General features: G+C 42.3%; 1 protein-coding gene across 2 annotated transcripts; it reads left to right on the top strand.

Moving 5' to 3' along the window:
- The first annotated feature begins 1,247 nt into the window (after nucleotides 1-1,247).
- Nucleotides 1,248-20,166, top strand: NR2F6 (nuclear receptor subfamily 2 group F member 6). Of its 2 annotated transcripts, none has more exons than XM_083181902.1 (4): nucleotides 1,248-2,706; nucleotides 9,613-9,734; nucleotides 16,310-16,837; nucleotides 17,599-20,166. In XM_083181902.1, the coding sequence occupies exons 1-4, from the start codon at nucleotides 2,435-2,437 to the stop codon at nucleotides 17,871-17,873; spliced, it is 1,197 nt and encodes a 398-aa protein (XP_083038028.1). In that variant the 5' UTR covers nucleotides 1,248-2,434; the 3' UTR covers nucleotides 17,874-20,166. The 2 variants fall into 2 exon arrangements, with proteins under 2 accessions (XP_083038028.1, XP_083038037.1); XM_083181911.1 differs by having other exon boundaries at nucleotides 1,251-2,706; nucleotides 9,613-9,707.
- The last annotated feature ends 2,661 nt before the right edge of the window (nucleotides 20,167-22,827 follow it).

Genomic DNA, 22,827 nt, shown 5'->3' with positions numbered 1-22,827 from the left:
CAGTCTTCAGGTTACTCGGGATAGCCAGGGTTTTCATGATGCCAGGCCAGTGATGCTGTGTCCAAAGACGCAGCCAACTAGCCTTGATACGCCCAGAAAAACGGGTCAACATACCCATGTTTTAAACACTGGCCACCACCGCCCCTTCCCATATCCCCAAATGGCTGTAGCATGTCAATCATGCTGCGGCACAGGGAGCACTGTGACTGTTGTGGCAGATGCATAATGACATGTGCAGTACAGATTCTGTTCATGCACAATATGGAAGCCATCGAAGATGTAAGTAAATCATTGGGTTTGCATATGTCTGTGAATTAGGAAGTATGGGAGTTCTATTGAAGATGGGATGTTGCCCATAGCAAATCAGATTATGTTATCTTCTAGAACAGTGTTTTTCAACCAGTGTGCCGTGGCACACTAGTGTGCCTTGAGCTGTTCTCAAGTGTGCCCCCACATCTAGAGATACCCAAACCAGTTTACAGCCACCACCAGTTCAAATGTTATTGACTGGTCTCTTCTTTTCATGTAAAGGACCAACGTATTTTATTTTTGTTACCTGTGGGGATCAGTGTGATTGTTTTTAATGTGGGGGCCAATAGGTTTGTTTTTTTCCTGTGGTGGCCAATGTGTTTTGCCCTGTGGGGATCTTAGGGTGTGCCTTGGCAATTTTAAAGTCTTATTTAGTGTGCCGCGAGGTAAAAAGGTTGAAAATCACTGTTCTAGAAGGTGAAATATAAAGTAGAACCTGATTGGTTGCTATGGGCAACATCCCATCTTCAATATAACTTCCAGTTTACCCCAAGTTATTTAATCCCAGCCCTTATGGTTCTTAATCTTTTATAGTAGACATTTTAATAACTAATTCTGGAGACTGGGAAAACGTTTCAAATAATTTCATATACAGTATAAATGAAATAATCATCTAAAGACTTGTGTGCCATGACTTGAAAGTGTAGTTATCATCAGCAGCTTGTAAGTGTAGGTATCAGCAGCAGGTTGTAAGTGTAGGTATCAGCAGCAGCTTTGTCATAGAAAAATATATTAACTGTGTATGTATACATATTTCTGTAAATAAAATGAGGCACTAGGCGATGCCCCCACATCATATTTTCCCACTGTCACAAATTAGCACAGACACTGCCAGGTTCTGAGGCGGACTTGTCATTGTGTGCCCTGCTAATGACGCCAACCTATGGCACAGTCCCCTGTAGATGTCCTATGTGCCGGAGACAATGCTGCCGCGGTCATGTTGCCAGCAGCAGCTGAAGACAAGAGCCGGGCATCACAGAGGGCAGTGGCACACACTGCACAGCAGCACACTCACAGTCTCACACTGCCCGGGCCCCTCCCTCCCCAGGACACCGGATCCTTCCCCTGGTCAGGACCCTCCTCTCGGGTGTCACATGGTGGGAGGGGCCCCGGCTCTCCACCCTCTCCGCTCCCATCGGCCGCACTCCGGACTGGGCACCGGGCATGGGGCGAGCAGAGATGGGCTTCACCGGGTAACTGCACCCCGCAGGGGGGCCTCTCCTACTCCCGATCCTGGTCGCAGACTGTTCCCTTCACCCATAGCCACCTAATACCCCACAGGACACGTCAGATCCCCGCACGCACACACACGACTTGCCCTGCAGGGATCCTCCACACCACAGCCAGCCCCACAGAGATCCCGCTACTCCTAGTCTCAGCACAGCCCGCAACTGCCAGACCTCACCCACCTCACCCTGTAGCGGCAGCAACAGCAGCCCCCCGTCTACATCCCCCCGCACACTCCCACCCACAGACACATGCTACACATATAGACCACGTTACTAGTCACACACATACACACTACATGCATGATCAGCCTGAATATCAGCCTCAATTCACTACTTTAAACTTTTAGTGAGTGAGCAATCTGCCCGCACCCCACAGACCTACCCCCATACCCTGCTGCAACACTCACTGCTCACAATAGTTATATTCTTACATATAACCTTATTTACCTTCTCGTACATTTGTGTATTATAGCAGCAGCTCTGTCAGATTCCAAAACATCCCTCAGGGCTGCTGGAGCTGTGTTTCATTCCATCCTGTTAGGTTCCACAGAACCTGTCTGTCCTGTTCCTGTAACCCAGGCAGGCCAACAAGAAGGGCATAAGTGCTGCTGCAACTCTGACCTCTGTCACCACACTCACCCTCCAAACACCAGCAAGAATAAGTCATAACTTTTCCTTGTTATAATACCACCATCACTACCTTTTGTTGGAGCTGTTCCTTACCGTTAATGAGCAGTTATTCACTTATCCATTTATTGTACTTGCAATTCTCAGTTCACCTCAAAAAATGTACTTGTAAAGAAAAGTATATAGGTGGCTACAAGTACAGTGTCCTTTAATATTCACTTGGAAAGGTCTGTACTCATTTCATACATTTAATTGATTTGGGTGCTGTTATGGCCATGGTGTCTGGGGGGTGGGGAGATCCCAACGGTGACACTAATGGCATGGGGAAGGGCTACCCAAGAAACTCTGAGGAGGATGAGGCTTCACCTCCTGGAGGTATGAGTGATCCGGAGCAGGGTGACGAGGAACGGCCTGGAATTCAGGTGGATTGTGTAGTGTGCGGTGACAAGTCCAGTGGCAAGCATTATGGGGTTTTCACCTGTGAAGGATGCAAAAGTTTCTTTAAGAGGAGTATTCGTAGAAACCTCAGTTACACCTGCAGGTAAGTAGCATTGGCATTTCAAGGCCCTGCTGTATATAGTTAAGTCAAGTTCTGTCTATGAGAATGTTTTTTTATGCTTTCATAATGACATATTTTGGAAGATCTCTGTCCCTAGGTTCTTTCTTATAGTGACTGCTGTAGATTATTCCATTACCATACAACAAAATTACAAGGTGTATGGTGATAGTATCACAAACTGGTGTATTTGTGGATGGTTATAAGTAAAATAAACGAAGATATATCATTTAGTATAATGTAACTTCCATTGTCTCTGCAAAACCGAAACAATGTACATTGATTGACATCTCTGATCACTACCTGTCATTAGAGTTCTTTGCAAACCATTTGTGTAGTACCATCCCATATTCTGCTGAAAACTAGGCATACAGATGTAGCCCCTGTCATCTTTGCTCAGCGCCCGCCAGAGCTTCCGCTCTGACTGACGAGCACCGGTGGACAGGGACTACATTGAACTGCGATGCGTGTGCCTCTCACGGGCACGCGCGTCCCAATCCTTTGGCGGCAGGGCAGCGTCATCTTGCCCGTCTCCTCTTCAGGGAGATGGGCAGGGTTGGGGGGGAGGGGGGTTTCGGGGTGGCAAGGGGGACCGGCGGCGGGGACCCGGTGGGATCTGAGTTGCCAGGGGGCACCCCTGTCTGGATGAGCCAGGCTCCATCTGTATGTTTTCATTCTAATAGGGCAGAGTGGACTGTGTAACAGTTAGCATTACTGCCTTACAGCACTGAGGTTGTGGGATTGACTCCCACTATGGCACCAACTGTGTGGTGTTTGAAATCCCCCCCCCCCCCCCTCTCCTTGTGTGAGTTTCCTCCGGGTACTCTGATTTCCTCCTACAATCCAAGAATAAATGGACTCCCAAGAAACAAATTAACCTTATCATGAGTGTGTGCGCATGTGGTAGGGATATAGGGCCTAATTTTATCATGGATTGCTATGAAAGAAAAAGCAGTTGACTGGGATCCAAAAGTCGTGCCCAGAAAGAAAGACTAAATGCCCATTGCAAAATCACGAATGAATAGCAAATAGCGGTTCATTCGCAGATCTGTTTGCAAAAACTGAAACATCAAAGAGTATTTTCCATCTGAGTAGTCTAGGGCAGGTATGTCTATGGCCCTCCAGCTGTTGTGAAACTACACGTCCCATCATGCCTTGCCAGAGTTTTGCTGTTGGGGAATGCTAAAACTATGGCAAGGGATGCTGGGTTGTGTATTTTCTCAACAGCTGGATTTCCACAGTTTGGACATGCCTGGTCTAGGGCTTCCTCTAATAGCTAAAGAACCAGGCTGAAAGTTGAAATTGCGAGATCCACCTAAAAGACACCTTGGCATGCCTGCATTTTCACAAACACACCCAGAAAATGCCATGTTTCCGCCTCTTTAGTTGTTTATTTATTATAAACAGTTTCTTGTATAGCGCATAAATATTCCGCAACGCTTTACAGAGAATATTTGAACATTCACATAAGTCCCTGCCCCAGTGGAGCTTACAATCTATATTCCCTACCACATGTACATGCACACACAGACATTCTAGGGTTAATTTTTGTTGGAAGCCAATTAACCTAACAGTATATTTTTGAATTGTGGGAGGAAACTGGAGTACCCGGAGTAAACCCACGCAAGCACGGGGAGAATATACAAACTCCACACAGTTAGGGCCATGGTGGGGATGGAACCCATGTCCTCAGCACAGTGAGGCAGTAATGCTAACCACTACACCATCCGTGCTGCCTCCTAATGCTGGCTTCCTGTCAAACAGTGACTACTATGCGTATGGACATTTATTTGCAATATGTGTTTTTGCATGTGCAATGAGATTAATAGTTTGGACTGTGAAGTCTCTAATTAGCGACCCATGCTGAATTAGGCCCCTAGATTGTAAGCTCCACTGGGGCAGGGAGCGATGAGGATGGCCAAATATTCTCTGTGAAGCTCTAATATGTGTGCTTTATAAATAACAGGTAATAAATTCTAGAACAGGTAATAAAATATAGAATTAGGGGTGGATCCTATTAGCCGAGATTAATTCGTGAGTGTAAATCGCCACGGCACTGGACGCACTTTATGGCGGACTGAATTTTCATAAAAGTGCTTTCTGCCACATAGGGGGTAGTAAGCTATTTTGTTGTTACGGCAACTCAAACCCTTTGCAATTAATAGTGTGTATAGTGTGCCTGATCATGTAACATACTTAATACCATTCTAATTTGCAATACCACATTTGCTGCCATAAAGGCTCTAAAATGCATAAAAATCAGTGAATTCCATTTTATCTCCTTCCAACATACCCTATACTCTATAATTCCTTTTTGTTTTAAGGGGGTGTTTAAAAGTGGGCACATTAGGCTGATTCTTAGGTGTACATTGTTACATGCACAGTTCTGATTTCGTTTTCAATGTGCTTAAAAATATGCTAATGACCCAGCTGCCATCTTGTGCAAAGAGACAGTTCCTGCCGGCGCTTGCATGTGGTGCTCAAATACATAAGTGAGAGCATTGGGTGCACATTGATTACATCAACGGACCTCTGAGCAACCGTGTGCTGTCCTCCTAAGATGGAGAGGCCTCTCCAGCTGCCAACGGATTCGCAGTGGCTGACTAGGGAACGCCCAGAGAACAGTCCTGATACACATGTGGTTTTCTAGCCATCATTTGACACTCACTTTGCAAATCAGTCCTCTGTGGGTCCGCTATCGCTATCCAGTCGTTTTGGCATGCGCAGTGGTGACAAATTGCTCAACTCTGTCCACCACATCATTGCATGCACCTCTGAGGTTCTATTTTATATTTTGTACCTGCTAATGTAGTATCGCCTACAATAATTGTACTATATCATAATAAATTCCTATGATCTGCATCAGACTATGGATTTGGACCCTTTATTGACTGTCGAACAACATTGTGGTAACCTAATGATCTATACCCCTTTTATTGTTTTATATATATATATATATATATATATATATATATATATATATATATATATATATATATATATATATATATTTTTTTTTTTAAAGATTAATATTTATTTCAGAAACTTTATTTTACATTAAGTGTGGATTTTAGTCTCTTGTATGTCAGAACACACACAGGTCTGCAGTCAGAGGCCAGATGCTTGGGAACTGGAATCCTGTGCATAGTCTTTATTCTAAAACCTTTTCATCCTAAATGCCATTACAGCCTGCTGTTGAATAAAATGCTGGTGACACAACATGTCATTTGTGATTCTTCTTGACAGGGGTGGGGGAGCTATAAAGGACACTCCGTTGGTCCCAGCATTCATACTGGCAGCGAAAACAAATAAATGAAGATGGCAAAGCCAAGAGTTAAAATTGTGCTGCAACACAAATGTTGCTGACCTATTAGTTGGTATAGGGTCATTGAAACTAATGGTTCCATTCCCATATCTGTTTGTGTGCTTTTTATAAGTGACATTAAAAGAATTGTTTTGATGCCAGTTTATATAAGACCATAATGTTGCCTCCCCAGCTTTGTATGTTAACAGACTAGAGCATATGCTGTCGTTAAATAACAGAATTTACAACTCGCTATAAAATAATACTTATACGTTTATCCCTTTAAAAAAAAAAGTAATATAATTCTTCTTTTGTTCTGTTGAAACCATAGTTTTCCATGGGTATCCAATTACGCGCAGTATATTTTGGATGATAAAAACAACCTGATTTTGCAATTTATGACCAATGGTCATTGTTGCAGTATCCAATTAGAGGCTGTTTTTATCAGCCAGGAAAAGACCCACTATTGTGCTATAATGGATGGGATTCGGGATAAATTCTCAATCTCGTGTTATTCCAGCTCTGATTTTGAAGAATATAGCTGATTGTAAGCCAGTTTTGACAGTTTTTTTTTTTTTGGGTGTGCTTTTGCCATATTTTTTACTTTTGTCTTTCCTTTATTTATTTGCTGTAAAATGGTTAATGTATGAATTTGTGTTATATTCAACATGCAGAAATTTGCATACATTAAAATCAAATTAGACCATTTTATGTAAAAAAGAAATAATAATGCTGCTCTACATGTGGGTGCCTGAAAAATCCAACACCTATCTGTGCAGTCTCTGTGGAGCTCTGGCCCCAGTTAAGAGAAACATTATTACTCTTGACCTTTGCAATGTGTTTATTTAACATGCAGCACCACCCCTCTTTTCCTTAACAGTCTTATTTACCTTAACCCACGTGGACAACTGCATTAACCCTTTCATAAGCAAGGCAAAAGCTGAATTAGGATATTAAAATATATTCATTTAGACGTGTCTCTTTTAGCTGGGCATACTGACTAAATGGTGACTAAATACGTTTCACCTTAATCATCATATAGTTCTTTCTCAGCCATTGTAGAACAACATATGCCAGCATGCTCATTCAGCCAGCAATAAACACAAAACAAACACTCAGAAACATATAACCTTGCCACTGGCAGCGGGCATGAAGGGGAGAGAGGATAGGAATATTTAGGTTCTGTACATGTTGCCAAAGGGCCTGATTCAGGGATGTGCGTAATGCCGATGTTTACGCAGTTGAATGACTCACTCCCCATACCCATTGGGCATGACCATAGGGTGATCAGATGGTTTATTAGCAGAGGATCTGTGAGCACGGCAACCTGTGTGTGCGCAGATACTGATAATTGTAAGGGCGCCAATGGGTGTCTAAATCCATTTACAGGCAGCTAAAGCCTTAGCATATTATCACACATCCGCTGCGTACAGGATTGCAGCATCCCGTGCATTAGATCACACCTCTGAATCAGGCCCAAGAGAGGCTGACCTCCCAGGGGGTTTGAAGTGAATATGTATTCATTGTAAAGTGCAGCGTGCGTTACATGGACTGTGTGCAGCCAGCGCAATGGAAAGTCTTATGAATAAAGGCCCTATAAGTCTGATTTTGTAAACTAAATGGACTGGTATATACTGTCAAACATTGTGGCTTTGTATGTGTTTTGATGTTAAGTACCAAAAGGGCTAAAATAATAGGACCATAATGTCACCAATATGGATGAAGCCACCAGTTAATGTGTGGTCATGAATAGGGTCCTCTTCCCTCACTTTTTTCCTCACTTAAACCACCATCCCCTTCCGGCAGCCAACAACAGAACCAACCTTTTGGTATTCCCCGTCCACCTGCTTGTATGTAAAAGTGGTAATTCTGTATGATCCCAATCATTGATATTGAGTAAAGTTTTATCAAGCACGGTACATCCGTATGTTTGGCGAATTTGAATTTGCACTTTAAGCACGACCTAGATATTTGTTTCACTGAGCAAGCATATCCTCATTTTACATATATTAGTATAGCACCATACAACCAGCTCCATCCCACTATCATTCATACACATTGGGGTTCAAGTGCAGTAGATTTGAAGATGAAGGATAGGTTGTGAGAAAGGAGGATAAGGTTAGCATACTAAAGGGGTGTACACATGGGCTTGGCGGTTTTGACTTAGCGAATTGGCTTTGCTATCGCCGGCAGTGTACACACAAGGCAATTTTGGCTTACTTGCTAGAGGATTCTGACTAATTAAAATTGCCTGGCCAAATCGCATCATGTGTATGCTGTATGCGGCTTTACCCTAAAACTGTCAGGATCACGGACACTGGTATTGTCAATGTCAGAATCCCATACTCAACCCTGGAATTCCACTACTTTTATAGCAAACCAGATAGCTGAGGTCAGCTGGCAAAAACTCAGGGTTGAATTAAAACCAGTTTGAAAAAAAGAAAGAAAAAAAAACGCTTTTTTTGTTTTGTTCAAACCAATTTTTTTCCCCATTAACTTCTTAATGAAAAAAATGTAATCCTGTTTGTTATAATAATACTGTGCAACATTGCTAAGTATTAGAAACCTTTATCAACCATATGTTAAAAATACAATGTTATTAGGCTTTGATATGATTTATTTAAAAATTCTCAATAAAACCAATTTTAGACTAAACATAATTAAAACATTGAAAAGTACTTTGTCAGAGAAAAACACAAACCCCAAAAAAGAAAGAGTTAAGCATTATCACTGGATATGTCATAAGGTTTTGAAAACATGAAGATAAAACCATGAAGCGTTTCTCTGTGTGTTGCCTGTTTAATGTGTTGGTATGTTTACTCTTTAAAGTTTTGAGAGTTAAGGGTGTTTTTTTTTCCCTGTCCTATGGGAATGTTGGGGGCAAAGCTTGATGCTATGCAGATTTAGCACCTCTCATCTGATTCACCTCTCTATATCTTTTGTTGTGTGTGATTTACTACATTGGTTCAGTTTACTTTGATGAACACCACAAGCAGGAATGTGTAATAATACCAGAGATTCCTTTAAAATAGGCTTTTTTTTTTAAGAAGTCACTGTGTTGTGCCTGTAGTTACAGAATTTTTTAAAAAACAGTACATAAAAAAAACAAAAAAAAAAACTACATAAATTTGGTTTAAACCAGCAAACCCTGCTTAAAACTATTGTGTTCAGCAACTAATAACAAGACAGATGGGGAGAAATCGTCTTATAGAATGTCATTAAAGGTTTTTTTTTTCTTACATAAGCGTAGTGAATTCTGTGAATCCAGAAGGTGCTATTTGGACTTCTATGTATGTGCACTATAGTAATACCAGGGTGTGCTGGGAATGGCCCACTGTGAAATCGGGACATTTTTATGCAAGTGATTTTTATGAAATTTTAATAAGCAACAAAGTAATTTATTTATTACACGACAGATGTGAGGCATCTGAATTTTGAATGTGCTTATATGTGCAGTTGTACACGTCTGTGTTTATCATTAGCTTTGCGGTTGTGTGAAGTTGACTATATATTTTTTTGTTATGCCTAATTCTTTGATGTCATATATTTATACTCTTTATTTACTGTGTATCTGTCTCTCTATGTAGGTCAAATCGTGACTGTCAGATTGACCAGCACCACCGCAACCAATGTCAGTACTGCCGATTAAAGAAATGCTTCCGTGTGGGCATGAGGAAGGAAGGTACAGTACATGCAACCTTCAGACAAGGTCATTTATGCCATATTTTACTCACCTAGCCCATCATAAGTCATCACTCCCAATCATGTATTCGCCCCAATGTACACTGTAGCTTTATTTTTTTTATCAGAACTTGTGTAGCAGAAAAATAATAAGCACCATACTGTAAACTAAAAAGGGTATTCTGTATAAAATCACAATCTGCAGTTCCCTCTACATGGTCACAAAAGTCTCCAGTGGCTTTTAATCTCTTCATATTATATAGTGTATGTATGTATGTGTATATATATATATATATATATATATATATATATATATATATATATATATATATATATATATATATATATATATATATATATACTAGTAAGCCCACTCGACGCAAAAGCTTCGAAAGCTAGTCTGCTAACTTGTGATTGCCTCTGTGTGTGTGGTATGAGTGAGAGAGAAAAAGATGTAGTTTCACTCACTGCCAACCGATGGCAGTGTTTCAGAGACACACAGACACTAGACATATATATACATGATATATACCCTCCCCTTTAGAATGTAAGCTCTCACGAGCAGGGCCCTCTCTCCTTATGTGCCTTTCTTAGAATATATAAACCTTTGCCACCCTGATAATTGCTTCAGTGTCCTGTCCCCTGGTGCACCTATCCATATTAACCATGTACTTGTCCTAAACTGTCTTGTACTGTAATTTGTTATGTGTTTTTGATTATAACTATGCTCTGTAAAGCGCTGCGGAATCTGTGTGCGCTATATAAGAAACTGTTAATAAATAATAAATAAATAAATATATAATATGAGTGGCCATGTTATAATGGATGACTGAAAGTCATGGGTATACTGTAGTTCTCTGCATTTAGGGTACACATGCTTACCAGTAACGCGGTTGTTTTAAGGTACTTTTTGTACTAGGAAAATAATTTCCCTGAACTCTGTAACCTAGGGACACATTGCAAATAAGCCAATCCAAAAACAGAACAGATTCTGAGTAGTTCAGTTTATATGTCAGGCCATTGACAAAACACCACACAATTGAATTATTAGGGCATACCAGAATACTCATACACAGTAAGTCCTATATAATACAAGTCCTTGTCATGCTCTGCAACCCTTTGAGTAAGGCCTTGATTCACAGGATGTCATATAAATGACATCACCCAGAAGCATACTTGCCTATCTGTCACTCTCCATGCTTTGCTCCTGGACTTCCCTGGTAATGTATGATTGCCATCACCTGTGGTGAAACACCTTTACCTAGCTTCCCGTGTGATGGCAATTATACATTACCAGGGAAGTCCAGAAACAGAGCATTTTCTCCCGCATGGAGAGAGACAGGTAGGCAAGTATGCCCAGAAGTAAATATTGTCTGATAGATCTAGTGTAATAGATGAAAGCAACTTTATCACTCATGATGATGCATTTAAAGCATAATGGAATAAAAGGTTTTGCCTATATGTTTTTAAATATTAAATCGGCAACATTCTATATTTGTGTCAGATATTTTGTTTTTCATTTAAGAATAAAGAAAAGTGGGAAATTGTGTGTTCCTTCCCAGTCTCTTCCACATAGAATAGCCTTTCTCCAATCTAATTTCCATAGATTGTAAGCTAGCGAGCAGGGCCCTCCTACCTTCTTAATTGTCTGTAAATACCCAGTTTTTTTATCACTATTTCCAATTGTAAAGCGCAACGGAATTTGCTGCGCTAACTGTTAATAGATAATAAAATAATTTAGTAATATTTTCATCCTTCGTCAACAGAGAACCCGGACAATATGGTTTTCATGGCAACAAGTCTGCTGTTAATGTTAACAAGTATTTGTGTGTATTTATTGTCCTTCCCTTGATCCTTTTTAGCTGCTAGCCTACATATTTTACCTTCTATAGTTTTGTTGCTTTCAAGTTGAAGATAGCAGCTGTGATAATCTGTGAGTGTAGATAAAATGCCAAGGGCAGAGTGCATGAGTAAAGGGCAGGTGACGTCCAGGAACAACACCTTATCATGTGACCACATGACCTCCTTGTAGATAAAGGTCAGAGCAGTGAATCACGTGTGTGTGCTGCTGCTGTGCATGGCCGTAAAATAGAGGACAGCAGAAAACAATTATACGGGAGGCATAATGGGGCTTGCAGAGCGGCTTAAAAAGAGCAAGAGAGCGAGATATACAATCATTTTAATTAGAAAATGATGGGATCTGTAATCCCTAGCTCTGTCATCTTCTAAAGAAGTGTTTCCTCCTTCATACCTCCATCCCTCCACTAATTGTCACTGTCCCCTCCTCATATTACCTGCTTTCAGTTATGTCCCATCCTGTCCATTTTCCCCTATGTCATGATATCTTCCTTTTTGGCTCAGCCCTTTGCTCTATTTCACCATCAGCCTTTCTCCCCTCCTTTTCCCCCCAGTCGCCATCCCTTTCTTTTCTGTTGCTCTTCACTCTGCCCTTCTTTTGATGAGCTTAGAGCTCTATGCCCTTTCCCTGCTTGAGTGAATCCTAAGCGCTCATTCAGGCATTAGAAAGTAAATAAAAGCTCTTTCTTTCCCCCTCTCCTCCCTCATTCTGCTGCCACTTCCTCAGTTCAGCACATTCCTCGCAGGGCTCAGCAAACATGGAGTGAACCAAGTACAGAGTTGAGGGGAGAAATCAGTGACCTTTAATATACAGAACCGCATCAGTGATCAGTGCTGCCTGCTGAGGGAGGGGAGCTGATGAGACCCCTGTATGTGTAAGGGGTCTGTGGTGGATCAGCTCTTTCTCAATAGAGATATGCAACAACAATATTACTGACATGACCCCCATCCCCATATTAAAAGGTGACATTATTAACCATTCTTCACTGTGCCCGGAGCAGATTGATGTGCTGCATTTGCATGTAGTGGAGAGAACACTATTTATAACAATTGGGTAGATGACGTTGCCAGTTATATAGAGAAGGAAGGGCATGTAGAAGGTGGTGGCATATTTAATTATGTACAGAACAGTAAGTTAGGGAGCTGAATCGTACTAGCCAACATGTAAGCAGTGCCAGTATGGGTATAGTTACAGAGAGCAGTGCTGTAGTGTTCTGCATGGAGGTTAGGGAGTGAGCACCGCCTATTTGTAGCCAGGGGAAGTAGAAATATGAGCACTGCTTGTATCCATGGAGGAGAGATGATTTGCATTAGAGCACTGTATCTGTGCAGGAAAGTTGTAGGGATTGGTGCTCCTGTATCTGTGCAGGAACAGGAGGTTCAGGCTGCCTTTATCTGCCCAACAGAGTGGGTAGCCAGGGTCAGCAGTGTTGTGCAGAGAGGAGGGGGAAGAGCAGCCCTGCTTCTGTCTGTGCATAGGGAAGAGGTCAGTGTTGCTTAATTCTGCAGAGAATGGAAGCAGGTCTCCACACAGAGAGAAGGCTGTACGCAAGTGTCTGTCTAAAGCAGAGAGAAATGAGACACATCAACATGGTTTCTATCTGCACAGAGACAAGCGGGTGGAAGGTCAGCTCTGTAAACAGAATAGAGTGGGGGGAAGGCCACAGCTGCCTTTTGTAATGATTGTTGCCTGCATCCTAAAAGTGATTATGATCACTTACTAAAGATCAACCAACATGTACGTTTATTTAAATAGTGGTTAATTCTGAGGAGTGGACAAATGTCTTCAAGCTAGAAGCCAGACGTAAATATTAGGAGCCAGTGATTTGTGTTCTAAAATGTGTGAGCTGCAAACTGAATATATTTTAGGTGGAGCTATGTATACACTTTAGTCTACTCATTGTACTCCAGGACTTAGAAGTTCTGGATTATGGTGTCTAGCGCTCAGCTGTAAACAGTATTGGGTATAGACAGTATGCTGAGGAGTTTGCATTGAGGTACGCTGTAACTGCAAGCTATACATGCTGGGTTCTAGCTGTAATGATGATTAGAACACATAAGGGGGGTGTTAATTGCCATGGCAACCTATAGGCCTGATTTTATCCATCCATTGTAATGCTCACGTGGATTGGAGCGATATATATTGTATGCATCTTACAGTGTGATCGCCCGATTGCTTGTTCACAGTGGTTGTTTATATCCTCTTCCCATCTGATGTGGTGCATGTAAAATGAGACAATGTAATGAATGACGGCATGCTGTAATGATACATTGTGCTGTCATACACTAGATTGTGTATGGCAAGTGCAATATATTAACTTGTGTCGCATGGGTGACCTACAGTATTGCATAGTGTGTTTTTTTTTCAGAATGGGAATAATCTGTATACTTGAACAGGGATGGAAAGATACCTGTAGATAGAGAGATTAGATTACAGATTTTAGTTAAGGTTTGGATGAGCACAGGAGATAGGTCTTTACTGATGAGAGATAACAGATTAGAAGGATGAGAAGAGTATAGATGCTTCATCTTAAGATGTGGGATAATATATAGGGATGGTGCCAGAGGTTTCAGGTAGGGCATTGAGCAGGTGACTGACTAAGGAGGGAGGATACCATTTCATTTTGGATCTTTATCAGTCTTGTCCTTGAAATATGAAGCAAGATCTTGTACACAGATAGTAGCTGGGGGTTGGGTAAGGGAGGGTTAAGAAGTGCTGTAAATGTATTAAAAAGTCACTTGGGGTTAGAGGCTTGAGCAGACATGAGATATTGGAAATATGCTTGTTTGGCAGTGTCCAATGGCGTTGCGAAAGAGTGCTAGAGTTTTATTTGCGCAACTTACGAGGTGGACACAATTTACGCCACTGATGATCTCCATTATGTGAGTTTTTTTAGGTGTCATGTTAATTTAGAGTGCCACAGTTGACTTCTAGGTTGACAACAGCACCTTGCACTCTTCTTAATTAAAATGAAAGACCGCTTAGCATAGTCTGGTAAACACAAGATTAAGGCCCCAGTCCTCCTGGTGAGTACAGGAGTTAGTCCATTGGGAGAGGCCGAGAGAGACAGAGTTGTTAGGAGGTATGAGCAGATTTTGGACTCTCAATAGTGATATTGGAATTGCCCATAATCAGAGAGTAAGAAGTGAGGAGACAGGCATAAAAAGATTCCAGCAATTGATTGTCCAGGTGGGCGATCCAACGATCAATAGCAGCAACATGTGGAGAGAAGGGGGTAAATATCCTGAATGTACTGCAAATTATGTAAATGTGAGGGTACTTGTGTAATAGCACGGTGCCCGTTACGTAGTTAGCGTAGCGTCCCTGTCGGAATCAGTGTAGTGTTCGCGCGGCCAGCGTAGTTAGCGTAGTCACTCAGATGTAGTGTAGTATTCCCACTAGCGTAATAAGTGGTCAGTGTCCCTGTCAGAAGTACCGTAGTATTCCCGCGTCCAGCGTAGTCCGCATCCCTGGCAGATATGTGTCCCTGAAACACCCCCACTATCCATGCCAGCCCAAAGCAAGGCAAACGGACGCTTTACGCGTCCCCCCAACCTGTTCATACCCCCACTAACCACGTCGGCATGGAGTTGATTTTATAAAGTGTGGCGAGCGCAACAAGGGGATGCGGAATACATGTAAAGTAATCCGTGCTGCGCTCGCCACACTTTATAAAATCAACTCCACGCTGACGTAGATAGTGGGGGTATGAACAGGTCGGGGGGGGCGCATAACTCTTCCACTCACGGGGCTCGCTGCGCTTGCCATGCTTCGGGCTGGTGTGGATATTGGGGGTTTCAAAAGGAGGCTCTCCCTGAAGCAGACACGGGCAGGGTTGCCGTACCCTGCCGCAATAATACTGAGACGCACCTGCGTCTCAGACAGATGGAGCACCTCTCTGCTGGTGCCCTCATGATCCCCTCTTCGCCAGCGTCCGCCAGCGCAGGGGATCTGGCGGTTACCGGCGCTGTGTTAGAGGCGCTCACTAGGCTTGCCATGAACGGCAGAGCCATGGACACCAGGGTCAGAGCCGGGCTGCCGCGGAGTCACTACGCTAACTATGCTAGGCAGCCGTTGGGCTACCGCGGAGTCACTACGCTAACTACGCTAGGCAGCCGTTGGGCTACACTGACAACGTAGCGTAGCCAGGCACCGTGCTATTACACAAGTACCAATGTGAGTTATGGAACCTGTGGTAGAACTGTGTATGTGAAAAATTGGGACAGTAATATTTCAACTCCACCCCATCTCTTTTACGGTTACCAGGCCTGGAGGTGCTTGTGAAATGGAGACCAACATGTGACAGTGCTGCAGGGGAGGCCCTGTCTGAATGTGTGAGCCATGTATCTGTTAAAGAAAGCAGTTGGAGATTTTTTTCAGACAAAGAGGTTAATTTGTAAACTGAGCGTGCATGCCAAAAGGCACATTATAGTGACTGGGGGGGTAATGGAGACATGATGTTTATGAGGTTTGCTGGATTTATATTCCGTTGTGAATGGGACCAGGATTTGGTGATACTGTATGTCACCAAGTTCAGAAGTACAATGGAACTTGAGTGTCATGAATACACGGTACAGATAAAACTCAACTGCAGATGGTGGTTTTTTTTTTTTTTTTTTTATAAAATATATTCAAACACAATTTTAAAGTCCACTTTGTGCAGCTGTAGGCGATTTTAGATTAGGTTTGGTGTCATATACTTGCTTTATAACATGGCTAACATCATACTTTGTTTTTGCTTTTAGCTGTCCAGCGAGGAAGGATCCCTCCTGCTCACTCCAGTGCAAGCCCCACTACTGCACCTGGAGCTGGCGAGTATTTTAATGGACAGCCGGTTTCAGAACTCATCTCTCAGCTGCTGCGAGCCGAGCCTTACCCAGCATCACGCTATGGGTCGCAGTATACTCAGCAGGGCAGTGTTATGGGCATTGATAACATCTGCGAGTTGGCTGCCAGGCTCCTTTTCAGCACAGTGGAATGGTCCAGAAATATCCCTTACTTCCCAGAGCTTGCTATGGCAGACCAAGTTTCCCTGCTTCGGCTGAGTTGGAGTGAACTGTTTGTACTAAATGCGGCCCAGTCAGCCCTACCACTGCACATGGCCCCGTTATTGGCTGCTGCTGGCTTCCATGCCTCTCCTATGTCTGCTGACAGGGTGGTCTCCTTCATGGACCAGATACGGGTCTTCCAGGATCAAGTGGAAAAGCTTAATCGTCTTCAGGTGGACTCAGCGGAGTATGCATGTCTGAAAGCAATTGCACTCTTTACTTCAGGTAATGTTGGAATATTACTATTGGATCATTTTTCTCCTTGCTATACAGTAATTTTATACTTGGTGTTCATCAAGCACCCTGCACCTTTCAAAACGCTATACAGTCATTAATTTGACACACCTAAAGTTGACATGCATTGGGTCAACCACTGAAGGTCGACACATGAAATATGTCGACATTGGTTGAAGGTCGACAATGGCCATTGTTAACAGTGAAAAGGACAACATCGTTTTTTCACTTTTTTTTTTTTGAGCCGATATGTGTTGGCGGGCGGTATTTCATGCCGTACCATTTACTAGGGCGTGGAGGGAGAATAGAATAATGTGCCGAGCATAGGGAGATGGTATCCATGTCGACAATGTCAACCTTTGGGACAAAAAACGTTGACAACCCCATGTCGACCTAATGCTTGTGTCCATCCTCCATCCATGTCGACCTATTTCAGGTGTTGACCTAAGCCATTTCGGCCTTCAGTGGTCGACCCTGGGTTGGTCAACCCAGTGACCCATACCCTTCAAAACCTTTGCAGTTCCTCTTTCTTGGATGTTGCTGCCTTCTGTGGTGCTTGTTTAGTCTTCTGCGAGAAGCACCAAGGCAGAGAGCAACACCCTAGACAGAAAAGAGGAACTGCATGGGGTTTGAAATGAACACTATCTATACTACTAGTTGTTGATTAGAACTGTGGTACTACATTGGTTGTCCTAATTCTCATTAAGCTCTTTGCATCCTGTTCTTTATCTGGGTTTTTTTTGTCTTCTCAGATGCCAGAAACCTCACTGACCCAGCCCACGTGGAGAGCTTACAGGAAAAAGCCCAAGTGGCTCTTACGGAGTATGTCCGTGCTCAGTACCCCTCTCAGCCTCAGCGTTTTGGACGGCTCCTCCTGCGGCTGCCTGCTCTCAGAGCTGTGCCTGCATCCCTCATCTCTCAACTGTTCTTTATGAGGCTTGTGGGCAAGACTCCAATAGAGACACTTATTCGGGACATGCTTCTCTCTGGGAGCAGTTTCAATTGGCCCTATTCCACTGGTCAGTAGCGGCAGCTGGCCATAGGTTGTCTCTTAATTTAGCTGCATCCTCTACACTACATAAGGGCAGCTTTGTGCACCTTTCTGAGTGTATTCCCCTTCCTCCTGCTGCAAAATACTATGGCACTTCCAAGCTTAATGGAGAAATGGTTTTACAGTTTCCCCAGGACTGCTTTGTTGTCAATTAAACAAACGGAATATTGGTTACTGTCAGGTCTTCAAAACAATTTGGGAAGGCGTTCTCTATGTTCCTGGGTTTGTACTTAATAACAAAAGCACTAATTAAGTTTCTAGCAGTTACAAGTGACACTAGAGCACATCCTCACTTCATTCTGACTACATAGCTTAGTCTTTATCCTCTCTACCTCCGGAATATCCACATTTACTGTCCAAGAAGACAACTGCACCAGGAATGGGAAGGAAGTGCCAATGTTTGGTCTGCTTATGTTAAAGGCAGCTCATTTGAATCCGTCATGTGGCAGAGGCTTGCTAGAACCCTGTATTAAGAGTAGTATTCTTTACACTTTACTTGAGATCAATTGGTTGAAAATATGTGTTCCCTAAAAAGGAATTTGTTGGATCTCTTCATTATGACAACTTTTTAATTACCGTATATATCGACCCGAATATAAGCCGAGGCACGTAATTTTACATAAAAAAACTGGGAAAACTTATTGACTCAAGTGGGACCCTCACTCGAGTATAAGCCGAGGGGGGCTTTGTCAACATAAAAAATGTTCTGAAAAAGTAGGCTTATACTCGAGTATATATGGTAATTTTGTTTTTTAGCAATATTTTTTTTTCTAGCCTCTTATCGTACTATATATTTTTTTCTTATCCGTTTCTAAGCCACAATCATACAATCTTAAGGGTATTCATATGTAGGTACCTTACAAATTTTATCATATGGTTCTTATCTCTTATTTTAATTTTAATCATGTTTTTATTTTACTTTTTAAGGCATATGTAAAGTCTTGTTCCTAATCATGTGACTTGTGTTATGGTGCTATACAAAATACCAATACAGTCTAGTATGAGATCCGTTTAGGACGAACAACCAATTTAAAGATGTTAATTATTTTTCCCCTAATCTGGTTTTGTTCCGCAAGACTGAGATGTTAAAAGGTGAGCCATATTGGTTGTTGTTTATGTAGTTCTACTTCTGACAACCCCTTTTATTGTGGAGAGCATAGATGACACACAGAACATATACAAGACCAAGTCTGACTTTTTGTTAACACTGTACACTCTCTGAGTCACACCTTGGTTTTTAAATGCTACTTTTTAAAGACTTATCCAGATGAGTGCTTTTACAGAGTTACCATATGTTGCTTTCCATAAAGTATGTGACACTATGGGGCTGAGTCAATTGTTTTTCTAAGCTCCCTTTGGAGCTATTCAGTTGCCCCCCATGTATGCCCGATCATTAGTACCGGGTTTAGATGCACAAATGTCCCAAACCAATGTTTTGCCACATTTCAGCTTGCACCCCAGGAGGCCCGAACAGAGCCACAAATGAATTGTCTCCATTCGGTGCCATCTAGTGGCAGCCGTGGCGACTAACCGTTCTTTCGTCCCCATTAATCTGCGGGTGAATGTGCAAGAAGGATGTGAGGGATATCTTCATCATTATTGTTTGGTTGTATGTCTGTGCTCCTAATAAGTGTGCTTATTAAGCACATTCCCATTAGCTACTGTGATGTGATTTAAACACATGTCCCTGAAAACAAAAGTGTATTTTCATGTAAATATGGTGTGTTGCAATGTGACAAATGATTTTGTTAAAAATTTGAATGATCCTGGAGGCTAAAACAAATTAAATATGATTAATAATAAAGCTACTAGGTTTAAAAAAATAAAAAAAGTTGCACCTGGGCTTATAGTAAAATAATCTTTCTCCAAATGCTCTTAATGGTACGATGGATGCACCATGTCTCAAATGACCACTGTTCCTTGTTGTATTTACTATAACAATGTTTATTTCTTTTAGTTTTTTTTTTTTTTAAACATGTATATGTATATCTTGAAAATTATGTCCCAGCTCTGTCCAGCCATTAGTTGGCCCTTTTGGCACCAAAGATCCAGGTGATAAATTATGGCGATGATGACTGAACTAAAGAACTGCAGTTTGCTCCAACCAGTGAAGAGACTATTGTGGCTTTGCAAAGCCAATGTTCTTTTGTTTATTTCTACTCTTACATTTCTACGTATAAACATTCTGCTAATGCCAAAAATGGGTGGAAGGGAATATTGCCAAAGAAGGAATGTCAAAATAATAATAATAATAAAAAAATTATACTGAGGTGTGAAGTCCACAGTTTGTTTTACTGATTTACTATCAGTGCAGGTTTTATAGTGCGGTGAGGAGTATATATACACTGTGTAGGACTACTTATTTATTCAGTGATAGCAGCTGGATAGAATATCTGTCCTCTATTAGCCTGAATGGATGAGTTTGGGATTTGTGCTGGAGTGTGAGCTATATAGATATATCTACTGTGCCAGTATTATATATTTTTTTTCTATAATATCTATGATTGGCTATGATTACTATAAAGTAACACTAATAAACAGATATAACAACTTCTGGTAGAGAGGCACTGCCATACGTCACAGAGTTTGACAAAAAAAAAATACCGCACCCGCAAATATATCGTAATCGTAATAGAGGCCAAGCTATAATGGCAACATTAGTAATTATCAGAACAAAATTTCTATTATAGCTTTTGTCAATGTGAAATTGAAGCATACGGAATGTATTTTAAACATGTGTTTGTACTTTTGAAACAAACTATTGTGTTGTGTTGTTCAAAATGTGCATATTGGTAATGCAAATGTGCCCAAAAAAGACTTGTGTGTTGGGTTAGCCATAAACGATGGTTTAATGGCATTGTAAGATCATTTGCATTTTTGATGGACTCTGGATCTCTCATCCAGCATAGAGATGTGTCCTTGCATCTAGCCTCAATATGTCATGCAGTGTGAGATGCCTGGCATGAATGAGCCATCAGGTCCCTTGCAACTCTTCTAGCGTTGGATGTCTTTTTTTGGATGAAAATGCATATTGAGGTGCGTACCCACTGTGCGATCACCAGTGTGCACGATGTCGGCAGCAGGGATCCGGCATTGGAAAGTGCATACACACTGATGCCCGTGAACAATGGCGGGGGGTGGGCAGGGGCCATGTCTGTGAATGACGCCTGCACAGATGATGGAGCGATAACGGTGATTTTATCGCTCAATGTGTTCTGGGTTTAAGTCATATAAAATTCCACTGCACTTAGAATTCAACCCCCAGTCCCCATGGTAAGAATTTCCCATTTGGTCTAGACCAGGCATTCCCAACCACGGTCCTCAAGGCACACCAACAGTGCAGGTTTGAGTGATATCCAGGCTTGAGCACAGGTGACTTAATTAGTAGCCAAGGAATTATTAAACCATCTGTGCTGAAGCCTGGATATTATTAAAACCTGCACTGTTGGAGGACCGTGGTTGGGAATGCCTGATATTGACTATACATCTGCAGGAGCTGCATTTAGTACTCCATGTTAACCAGTGACATATTTGTGCAGCATAATGTAAGTCATTGATCAGGCAATGTAGCAGGTATCAACATGCATCAAGCAATAGGCAAAGCAAATTAATGACCACCACTCACTGCAGTCCAATGGACAACAAATAGAGAACAGTGTAGATCAGGGGTAGGCAAGTAATTTTTAATGGAGTCCAGATATCTCAAATTATTTTGATCGAGGTCCACAAAATCAAATATCTATAATGTAATTATTAACAAGTTTTTATTTTGGTGCTGAAACATCTGTGCCTTTTATATTTGAGTCCTTGGGGCTCCTCCACATTGCAGTGCATGGAGGACTGGGATGGCCTCAGCCTCCACACCAGTCACTTCCTGGGACGCAGTGTCAGCCTGCTCACGTGACTAATGCAACCAATCGCTATAGTATTGGCACCATGGTGGGGGAAGGAAGATGGATGCTGTGGCCTCTCTGCATCATTACAGCACAACTGCTATGCTACTGTAGCACTGCGGCACTAATCTATAGTCTAGAGAGGGTCCGGTTTCCTGTACTTCGCGGTCCAGAGTTGGACCACGGTCTGCCAGTTGCCTACCGTTGGTGTAGATCAGTGGTTCCCAACCCTGGTCCTCAAGTACCCCCAACAGTGCACGTTTTCCAGGTCACCTGGCAGGTGCACAGATTATTCAGACACATTTTAAAAGATTCACAGGTGGAGCTAATTATAGCACTTGTGATTCTGTGTGGAGACCTGCAAAACGTGCACTGTTGGGGGTACTTGAGGACCAGGGTTGGGAACCACTGGTGTAGATGATAATCTAGAAAGGATTTGTAGCTTGTGACCATTACCAGACTGTGTAAGAGGTACAAGAGGAACAAGGTTAGAATACAGGAACCCTGAAGGAAGCACGGAACACTAGCATACAAAATTTTAACTGCCAAGTTACTAGTGCTGAAGACTGCATTTTACAGCAGGTACCAATGAGGGAATAGACTAGAGCAGTGGTCAGGGAACTCCGTCCTCATTACCCCACGCAGTGCATGTTTTGCAGGTCTCACAGAATCTCAAGTGAAATAATTAACTCCAGCTGCGGACCTTATAAAATGTGTCTTAGTAATTAGTACACCTGTGCACCTGCTGGGTTACCAGCAAAACATGCACTGTGTGGGGTAATGAGGACCGAGTTCCCTGACCACTGAACTAGAGTTTCCAAACTCGGTCCTCAAGGCACCACGACTGTCCAGGTTTTAGGTATATCCATGGCTCAGCACAGATGGTTAAATCAGACTTACGGAGGTAATAAGTAAGTCACCTGTGGCCAAGCATGGATATAATTAAGACCTGGACCGTTGGGGTGCCTTGAGGACTGCGTTTGTGAACCTCTGGAACGGACACAAATGACCGGCAGTAGGGATGCTGGCGGTCAGAA

The sequence above is a fragment of the Crinia signifera genome, chromosome 1 (genome assembly GCF_055691185.1).
Source record: "Crinia signifera chromosome 1, ASM5569118v1, whole genome shotgun sequence".
In the NCBI taxonomy this organism is placed as follows: Eukaryota; Metazoa; Chordata; class Amphibia; order Anura; family Myobatrachidae; genus Crinia; species Crinia signifera.
Note: the sequence above shows the minus strand (reverse complement) of the source record. Positions and strands in the feature narration are given on the sequence as shown.

Coding starts and splice junctions, on each gene's coding strand:
- NR2F6 (XM_083181902.1), top strand. CDS start 2,435: ATGGCCATGGTGTCTGGGGGGTGGGGAGATCCCAACGGTGACACTAAT. Junction 2,707..9,612: donor AACCTCAGTTACACCTGCAG/GTAAGTAGCATT, acceptor CTCTCTATGTAG/GTCAAATCGTGACTGTCAGA. Junction 9,735..16,309: donor ACATGCAACCTTCAGACAAG/GTCATTTATGCC, acceptor TTTTGCTTTTAG/CTGTCCAGCGAGGAAGGATC.